Source organism: Giraffa tippelskirchi, chromosome X, assembly GCF_054371585.1.
Source record: "Giraffa tippelskirchi isolate mGirTip1 chromosome X, T2T-mGirTip1v1.2.pri, whole genome shotgun sequence".
Taxonomy (NCBI): domain Eukaryota; kingdom Metazoa; phylum Chordata; class Mammalia; order Artiodactyla; family Giraffidae; genus Giraffa; species Giraffa tippelskirchi.
Genome location: NC_137289.1, coordinates 110,417,776 through 110,428,131, shown reverse-complemented (window position 1 = coordinate 110,428,131; position 10,356 = coordinate 110,417,776). Strand labels below are relative to the sequence as shown.

Below are 10,356 nucleotides of genomic sequence, written 5' to 3'. Positions count from 1 at the left end.
TGGTCCAGTTCTCGTACTGTAAAGGTGTAGACGGTGCTCGGGCTTCCCTGGTGGCTCAGACGGTAAAGTGTCTGCCTGCAATGTGGGAGACCTGGTTCGATCCCTGGGTTGGGAAGATCCCCTGGAGAAGGAAATGGCAACCCACTCCAGTACTCTTGCCTGAAAAATCCCATGGACGGAGGAGTCTGGTGGGCTACAGTCCATGGGGTTGCAAAGAGTCGGGCTCGACTGAGACTTCACTTTCACTTTCTAGACGGTGCTCAAGGGGCAGTTCTTCAGTTCAGTCCCTCAGTCGTGTCCGACTCTTTGCGACCACATGAACCGCAGCACGCCAGGCTTCCCTGTCCATCACCAACTCCCGGAGTCCACCCAAACCCATGTCCATCGAGTCGATGATGGCATCCAACCATCTCATCCTCTGTCGTCCCCTTCTCCTCCTGCCCTCAATCTTTCCCAGCATCAGGGTCTTGGACTACATATATTCCTTGCATTATACAGTTCTAGAAAGTTTACTTAACTGGATCCTAAACCCGCAGATTTACTGTAGCATATCTGGACATTAGTTAAACTTGACTGCTGGCTGTCTGGACCGCGCACTTGATATGTGCCTGTGTGCCAAGGTGACACAAAGCTCAAAAACTTCCGCCATCGGGCCACCTAGCAGAGGCAAACAGGACACCACATCACCTGGATTCTGGAGGGCTGCATCCTCCTGAGTGGGATGAGGACTTCTTCCACTATGGTTCTGAAGCATTGTTCTTAGATGATGATGATTTTGGTTATATGATAGCTGGAGCTCCTTGCATAGGGTAAGCTAAGTTCCAAATCAATGCTGTAAAGGTCAGAAGGCAATGGCTTGTCAACTCTAAATGACAAGAAGTCATCTCAATTTTAGTTGCTTTTAGTGAGCTTCTTGAGCTTGGAAAACATGTTAAAATTGCACGTAGTCAAAAGGCTCTGAGGGAAGAGTATAAACGTTTGAAGTCTTCCCCTGACTTTGTTTCACAGCAAAGTGGCAGTGTTTAGGAGTGCTAGCTTTGACTCAAAATGCTGTTTCTTACTTAGCCGTTTGATCTTAAGCAATGTTGATTTGATCTCAGCAAATTACTTCATTTCTCTGGGCCTCAGTTTACTCATCAGAAAAAGGAGGCCTACCCTATTGGGTGTTTGTGACAAATAAGACACTGAAATAGTTAGAATAGTGCCTGGAAATAGTAAGCTCTCAGTAAATATTATCTATTATTTTATATTGACCTAAATGTGCCCTTTCAGTCAGTCATTCCTGGGCAAGATATTTTAACAAATCACTGGCTACCTGGAAATGGGGGCAATTTACAGAAAACTGCGAGCAGATCAGTCTCCTGGAATTGTGCAGCACACAATGCAGGCTAGCCTCTAATTTTTCCTTAAAAACCTCAATATTAAATCCATCCCAAGTAAATTTCAAATTATTTCCTTAGACAAAGTGTCCATTCCCATTAAACCAAAGGAAGAAGGAAATTCCACAGGGTACAATGAAATATACATTAACGTTTCTCCTTTCTGTTCCTTGAATTACCTGAATATAAGTTCTCTTGTAGTTTCTTGTGTATGATTTTATATCAGGAACACTTTGATGATAGTAAATGATTAAAGTAAAATGTTATAGGTATTTCTTATGGGGAAGAAACCATGAAAGGAATTTCTTTTTTATGTTGAAACTGGATACAAATTTATAGTGGCAAAATTTTATTTCTTGAAGTTATCAAATCAACCATGATCCAAAAAATGACTAACAAACCATTTAGTATCCTTGCTTTACAGGTTACTGTGTTAACTGCAACATAGTAAAGTTATTAGTGGAATTTAAATTCAAAATCATGTATATTTTAGTTTATGCCTGCACTTAGCTCACTCAGTGTTAATTTTCAAACAAAAGGTTCAGCTCTTGCTATTAATAACTTGGTAAGTTCTGGTAAATTTTTTGTTTTCTTTCTAATTCTGAAAATACTTATACATTCTGAAATGGCATTTCAGCAGATGGAAAAAAGATGCGGCAAATAAGGACCAATTTCTTCAAGGTTAAACCAGACTATTAGCCGAAACATCTTCATGAAAATTAACTAGAGAGTTGTTAGTTCTCTGAAACTTGTATAAATTTCATTTATTACTGAAATTACTATAATCACATTGAAACACACTAAACATCCAAACCATCTATTAGGAAAAACTCCTATGGGTATCCAGTCCCTTTGATTGAACTTGGTTAACAAAAGAGGTAAAAGACATAGTTTGTGATGAAACTTAAGATCCAAATGCTAAGCATTTCCAAGCTGTAATAAAGTATGTACCAATTTCAAGTATCAAGTATGATAGCAAAATTCTATTTCATGGATTTACTCTTAATAAGCATCAAAACCAAATTCTGTTCACTGAATCCTATCTTACTTTTGATTCGTACAATGCATTCAGAGATGAGTTATTAATAAGGAAAAAAGTATTCACTGAATGCATCATGTAAAAAAGCAATTAATATTTCAAAACCACCCTTAAAAGGGAAACTCTATTAATAAAATTATTTGAGACAATACTATCCTGCAGATAAAAATACATTTCTTGTATACACATGTATATTTCTACGTGAAAGAAAGGATTCAACTCCAAATAGAAAAGGGCTGACCCTGGATAAAATCTCAGACTGCCAAACTGACGTGATTACCATTGTAAGTTGAACCAAATACAGAAGGATAAAAGCTAAGTTATGGGAAGGATACAAGTTTAGTCACCTGCTTCCACATAGTGGCAAAGTTGGGAGTGAGAAGCAGGAAATGAAGGCAGAAATAAGATATAGAAGAAAAGGCAAAGAAGGCCTCAACTCTGACCAGAAATGAATAGAGTCAAGCAAAGCTGAGGACAGATATAACTGCAATGAGATGCCTGAAATCAGAATTTGATAATTGACGGTCACAGAAGCTCAATTAAATCATGTTAAAGTGATTTAAAATTAGACAAAGCATCTAAAATTTCATGGAGAACCAGTAGTACAGTGACAACTGAGCATGGTATTACCATTTTAAAAACTTTCCCAAATAACAGCAAGTCTTCAGAAGACCTTTGCTTTGGATCATGCTCTTTGAAGCTTAAAAAAGTTCCCTACTGACTGGGAGAGGCAGCATATTGCTCCAAAAAGAAACTGCTGAGATGGGTCAGTAATAGAACCTCCATTGGACCCTGGACAGGCCCTGGGTCTTGGATTCTTCAAACTGAGTGGACTGTACCAGGTTTCTTCCAAGTAAAACATTTTATCATTTTGTTGACAATAAATTAAATTGGGATTGTTTAGAACCACCCCAGTTTTGGTGAGGAAGGCAAGGGGAAGAAGTTACTCAAGATAAAGAAATGTCACAGAAATTTCATGCAAGGGTCCAGCATTCAAGTTCTTGGTTTCCTAATGAATGCTGTGTGCAGAAGTATCCTGTAAACTACATTTGCCTAACAGAAAAGTTCCCACATCCTCAGCAGAGAATGACTGCATTATTTGGAATCTTTGATCAATATGAACTACTCACTGTCTCTTCTCAAAGACTGAGTTCTTTTTTTTTTTTAACCCAAATCCTACACTGAAAGACAACCAAGGTGCTAAATGTTAACCACCAGTCAAGTTAGGAATGTTTGAAGAAAATATATTAATCTTGAAACAAAGAAGCAGATGTTTTGGTCAAATTTCAGACATATATTATTAGAAATTAATTACTGGCCCCACCATGTTAAAGATAAAGGGAGGCCAAGAAGTCTACAGAGCTGATATACACACAAGTGAGTGTCATTGTTCTTTTTGTTTTTTTTTTTTTAAACCTAGTTTTATTAAATATTGCTTCTTTGGAGTGTGTTTATAACAACTCCCAGAACATTTTCATGTAAGGATTCAAAGCGGTCATATTAAAATACAGCTTCAATATAAAGTTTATCACAGTTTTACAGTATTCAAAAATGACAGACCTGCCTTAAAAAACAAAACAAAAACCAAAAAATGACTATTACACCCAAAACATAAGAAGACAATTAAATAAACAAGTTTGGCATTTCCGTAACTTTATAGTATAAAACAGAATATTAAACCTATTACTGGCAAACGGACACTGATGTATTACCTAGTTTGAAATGTGTCCCATTTAAACACACTATACAAGTTAGCTATACAAAAGATTGATGGTCTTTTTGATGAAAGAAGTGCACCCTGAAAATTTTTGCCAGTTTAGAATATTTAGCTCTTAAAGTCAAAAAAGTCCTTTTTTCTTTTTTAAACTGAAGGCTGAATTCAGATTTTTTTTTTGTTGTTTTGTTTCTTTTGTCAGCCTTCCTGGTTTAAAAACAATAGTGTCTATGGACGCCCACCAGGGGGCAGTGTAAGATTAGCCATTAAATCACGAACAGCTGCAAATATTGTGCATTCACCTGCAACAGAGAAAAATGGTCATTAGCTATTCGCATTACAGGAAAGATGATAACACACTGGTGAGGTAGGGGTAGTTAAATCTAAAATTAGTAAGAACTTTAAAGATCAAAACGAAAGACTAAATTTTAACTGTACAGATTATAGGAGATTAAGCTTTGGTGTTAAGTATTTATTAGATGATACTTGGTTTGGGTTTTTTCATCATGAAGACATTTTGGGCAACTCCCAGTTAGATGTGAATTTAAGCTAATATGCCTAGAGTTTCTCTACAGAAACACTGGAGCATTGGATAAGCCTCAGAAGCTGGACTTCAAGGCTACTGATGACCTGTTCTTGAAACTAATGAAAGATCTAGTTTTATATTTATGCATGAGTTACAACATGAATGACATCCTTCTGCTGTTACATTAAAGGCCAGGTAACTCCTGTGATAGCACTGTCTTAACAAATCTTCTGCGATGACAGAAATATTCTATATGTGTGCTATGGCTACTGAGTACTTGTAATATAGCCAATGTGACTGAGGAGCTGAATTTTATACTTTTCATCTGATTTTAATTAAGTTAAATTTAAATAGCCAAATCTGGAGAGTGGCAGTTATACTGGACAGTGTAGGTCTGTGACATCTATTGGAGTTTTCCCCCAAATTTCAAGGAATTGATCAACTTCTGGAGTTCAATGTTAAAATCCATTAATAAAAATAAAGTGATTCCTCCTTCACCAGGGGAGGAAGTCTGGGAGGAGGGAAGGGAGGCTAAAATATGGCACACCAACAATCCAAAAACAAGATTTGTGTGTGTGTGTGTGGGGGGATTGTAGGAGGTTAATGATTCATCCTCTCAATTTCCCCTTTGCTCCAAGAACCAAAGAGCCTGCGCCTCTTACTTCTTGTATATGTAAATTACAAATAGTTCAATACAGTTAACCAAAACCAGTTGTAAATACGATAAATCCCAAACCAGATCCTTTCCCTAGAGCATGGTCTAATGCTGAGAGGCTGCGAGTGAGGGAAGTGAAGACCTCAACTGAATAATGGCCTTCTGGCAAACAGCAGGATGTGCAGTGACCCTATGCAAGTCACTGCAACCTTCTCTCCAACCACTGGCAAATTAAGGTACAGAAAAAAAAACCCAAAGGTTTAACCAGGCTAAGGTCAAATAAAAGAAAACTACTTCCAAAATATCTCAACAATTTCTTAAATAAAGGAAGTTACATCTTTTTCTTTTTTTTAAAACATATTTTCATTATTGATAGGGAGAAAAACTTGCTTGATCCCAAACAGGATCAAAACATCTGTTCCTTTAAATTTTAAATTCCATGAGACATAATAATGATAGTCATCTGCTTGTGAAGGAATGGTGTTTGTGATCAAGGTTATACTGAAAATGTAATACATGCTTTGAAAATGCTGATAGCTTTAAACTTTGATACTGAAGGACCTATTTTGAGCTGAAAGAAGAGATAAGTCAAAGGATGAAAGCAGAAAATTATAAGAAGTGGAAGAAGCATTACAACAAAAGCAGCACACCCTTCTCTACTGCCCAGTGCATTCCTTATAAACTAAACTTAGGTGAGAACTTGTCTTTGTACACAATATGGGGTAACAAAGCAGTAAAATATAACTTCTCCCATGATCCTGTGTCTAGTAAAATTTTGACACTGTGGTAACTAAAAAATGTTTCAGAGAACAACTTCCCCTCATTTAAAAAAAATGAATTCTGTTATCATACTATTCTAAACAGAAAGATATAGAGGACTTCCTTAATATTAGATATAAGCAAAATGTACTTTAATTTCCGTAGTGTTAGAAACAAGCAGAATGGAAGCTAAGTTCTCTTTGCTGAGCATTATGTTTTATAACCAAAAATTTAGCACTGCCAGGAGTTCCAGGTTAAGCATAGGCTACTCCAGTATTGAAGGGACCATGTTTATCTGCCAGAATCATTCTGGTCTCCTCGAAAATGTTCCGTTTGAGAGCTTCACTGTGCACTTGGTGAAAAGGTTCACTTGCACCCACCTAACACTTATATAAGAAGCCCAAAAAGCAGGATGCCATTTGTATCAGCTTTTATTCTTCACAAAACATTTAGGAGATACAGAAATTTGGATGATATTATTCTATTCATGACTGAACCATGAAATATGAGAAACCAACATGCATTTCAACTTGGTGACATACAGAGTGGCAGGTATCAATGGTGGGGAAGGAATTCACAGCCATGGAAAATTCTATCATCCTAACCTAGGGCTTAGTAGCAATGTGTGCTATAAATACAAGCTTCTGGCATTAGCAACTGGGTCAGTCCTAATAGTAAATCACGAACAAAAATAAAGTCCAGGCAGCAGAGACGTGGACAAAACTGAAGAGCCAGTGAGAAAAGAAGAAAGCGACAGGCAGACATTAAGAGGGCCACGGCAACCAGAACTCTACTACTAGGATTGGAGGGGTGAGGTGGGTAAGAAGAAGCAGAGGGGAGCAGGGGGGGGTCTCTCAGAAGAACGTTTATAACATATATGCAATAAAATATCATCTACTGGTCATGTACCTTGTCGTGGTGGGTTCATCTCTGCAAACCTCTTCAGAATGTTGCTGACCATCATGGGAGCAGCAACAGAAGAGTTCTGCTGCCTGGGAATGTCTGCCTGCTGGGTGGTACCTGAAGCCATGTCATAAATGATTGGAACTATAATACTAACAGGTTCTTGGGGAGGGACTGATGTCTTCTGAGTCAGCTGAAGCTGTTGACATACAACACATACAAAAGAAAATAAAAACACAGTAAGAAAACAAAATACTTACTGAAATGATTCAAAGGTATAATCATTTACTCTGTCAGATTAAAGATACAAGTAAAAGAAAATTAAATATAACAAAAGAAATGACCAACAACTAAATCCTATGATTAAGATGCAACTGTGTCACACAATTACCAGGTTCAATATATTTCTTACTACAAAAACCAAGATTACATGAAGTCTAAACTCACACACACACACACACACACACACACACACACACCAGGTATTACTTACAAAAAATAGCATTTTGGATTTCAGCACCACAGCAGGTGTCCCAGGAGGTGCAATTGGTGGTGCACTGGGAGGGATTGTCAGGCAAAACTGAACATTCCATTTTAGCTGTGTTGCCTGGTCAGGAAACTGTTTTGGAAAAAAAAATCATGATAAAATCATATCAGTGTTTAAAATTATACTGCAGTGTAGGAGCCTGAAACTGGAATTTTATACTCACTTATCAACAGATCGTGCAGTTGATAACCTGCATTTTTTCAAAGGAAATACATATGTGAAGTTGCTAACTGAAGAGTCAAGCTCTGGATTCACGAGATATGTTCCCTTTCCTTTCCTCCCACTTCATTAATCCCCAAGGCCCGTGGGTTCTGCTTCCTCGATGTCTCTGACATCCGTTCCCGCTTCTCTATTTTCACTGATGCCAAGGAGCTGAGGGATCCATAACTTCTCCCATGGCCCCTGTAACGGTCCCTTCCGGTGGCTGCCTCTCCCAGTCTACCCTTACACCACTGCCAGACAAATATCCTAGAGCATAGTTCTAATTTAGCTTACAAATTCCCAGTGACACGCAAGGGTCCATGCTGCCCCAAGCACCCCCTCACCCTGCCACCTAGGGACCAACACTGGCATTCAAGGCACTTCTTAACTGGGGCCAATCTAGATTTCCCAGTCTCATTTCCAATTCCTTCCCTAAAAGCAACTAGTCAAACTGTATTAATCATTTAAAATTATATCTACTGGAGCTTTTTTAGTGACAATATTTACTCCTTTAAAAAAAACTCAAATGGATTTTTTAAAACATAAATAATGTTTCCTACAGCCTATCAGAGCAGAAGCCAAATGCTGAGACTATTAGCAAAGGGACAGTGCCATCCCAATATTAACAGTGAAACATCAACTGAAAAAAGGAGTGAGGTATTTACAGTTAACCTGAAGCAATGCTAGAAACATTAAAATGAAGGACTAGTGTAAAACTGGAAAAATAAAATTAGCTTCCACCTGGATTCCAGCTATATAATTGTATACTTTCATAGGAAAAAAGAGGCATTAAAAATTTCCCCAGAGAAGACAGCTTTTTCAATAAATGGCATTAGGCATGGGAGGATTATTTCATGATCTAAGAATAGGAAGAAGATATTACATGTATTTGTTTTTGTAAGAGGGAAGTCGCTGGTAACTTAGGTTACCTATGGGGAGGAGGACTAGACAGCTGGACAAGGATGGATGTGAAATTTCCCACTGTCTCATTCTAAACTCAAAAGATACAAGAGGATTGTGTTACCTACCCAAAGACAAATAAAATTTAAGTTAAAAATTAAGAAGAATGCCAAGAGGAAAATGCAGGTACATAATGGTGAAAACCAACATATGCTCTCCCACCAACTCCAACCTCCTCTGATTGACCTGGCTAGAAAAGTTTGTTTGTCTCTGTAACTTACCAGCTCTAGCTTCATAATATGCACACAGTCCCTGAGGATGTGTGTAGGAGCTCCTAACAGCTTGGTGAAAGCTATTAATGTATTGGCTTTAAATGGCGGTCCTGCAACCTACAAGGATAAATAAAGCAAGTTAAGTTACTCTTCATTCTACCTTGATTCTATTTCACTGAGTGTATTAAAATTATGCATTAAGAAACACATACTCTTGTTTCAAAGAATTTCTCCAAAACTTGAAGTTCGTCAGGTTTCCACTGTCCTGCATTTTCCGGTGTCACTTTTAGCTGAAGTGTTTGGTTAGTTTTAGGACTAAGGGCGACTCTGCATTTCAGTGCATCAGTCTTAAACATGATCACCCCAGGCTCATTGGAATTTATCAGCTGTAGCTGCAAAAGAAGAAGCATGCATCAAATTAACATATGAGGCAATATGTAAGTCAAAGAGAAAATTTAACTATAAGTAGATAATTGTTTCAAAAGGAAAACAACTAAGTTGAGACCTGTTCCAAAACAAAGGTATCTAGGCCTTGAGCACCAGCAACTGCTAACTACGTGGCAGAGAGAGAGGTGATCAAACATTATGTGTCTCTTGATGGAAGAATATAACACCACCTATCAAATACTCTTGCAAAAAAACCACCTTGAGCCTGAATTCAGTAGTCAGATCCATAGGACTGATCGACATTGCAAAAATACAGGGGTCAAAAGAGCATGTCAGGTGATTCCAAAGGGATGCGATCACCAAGGTCCAGACTGTGAGAAATTCTAGAGGACAAATGATATGGCTTCTTCAACAAATACATTATTTAATGAGAAATAGAGAGGGAACCTATAATTTAAAAAGGACTTAAAAATGTGTATGGATTCTGATTCAGATGGTTAAAAACTGTGACAACTTGGGAAATATGGACACCAACTAGACAGTTGATTATAAAGAAACCACATTTATGATGAAATGTCAGGAATTTGCTGTCAATCTGAGAGCAGGAATTATAGATGAAATAATATTAGCATCAGTTCACTGTTGAAGGTGGGTATGAGAACAGACAGGTTCACTGTGTAAGAGAATTATATATTCTACTTCTGTATATGCTTGAAATTGTCTACAATAAGTTAAAAAAAATGGTCCATCAGAAAAAAAAAGAATAAAAAGTTCAATTACAGAATGTTAGATCTGGGTTGGGACCTTATGCTAGCCCAGGATTGGTAAATATAAGTTCTATGGTTTCTGCTACAACTCCCCAATGATGCCATCATAGATGAAAGCAGCCACAGGTAATAGGCAACTGAATGCATGTGGCTGTGTTCCAAAACTTTACAAAGACAGATGGAGGGCAGGACTTGGCCCCTAAGGCACACAGTTTACTGACCTCTGCACATGTATTGATAATGCATTGATAATGCATATGATAATTGCATAATGTATTGATTATGCACATGAGCAAAATGAGGTTCA

The 10,356-nt window shown here is 37.7% G+C and overlaps 1 protein-coding gene across 19 annotated transcripts in view; it reads right to left on the bottom strand.

The window, feature by feature from the left end:
• Positions 1–3,811: 3,811 nt before the first annotated feature.
• Positions 3,812–10,356, bottom strand: part of MED14 (mediator complex subunit 14) — a 317,032-nt gene continuing 310,487 nt past the window's right edge. For all 19 annotated transcript variants that reach the window (XM_081564475.1, XM_081564478.1, XM_081564487.1 and 16 more), the window contains 5 exons: positions 9,108–9,287; positions 8,905–9,012; positions 7,469–7,594; positions 6,982–7,174; positions 3,812–4,434 (listed from right to left, as the gene is read on the bottom strand). In XM_081564475.1, coding sequence (XP_081420601.1) covers positions 4,361–4,434; positions 6,982–7,174; positions 7,469–7,594; positions 8,905–9,012; positions 9,108–9,287 — 681 coding nt within the window. In that variant the 3' untranslated portion in view covers positions 3,812–4,360. The remainder of the gene's footprint in view (positions 4,435–6,981; positions 7,175–7,468; positions 7,595–8,904; positions 9,013–9,107; positions 9,288–10,356) is intronic.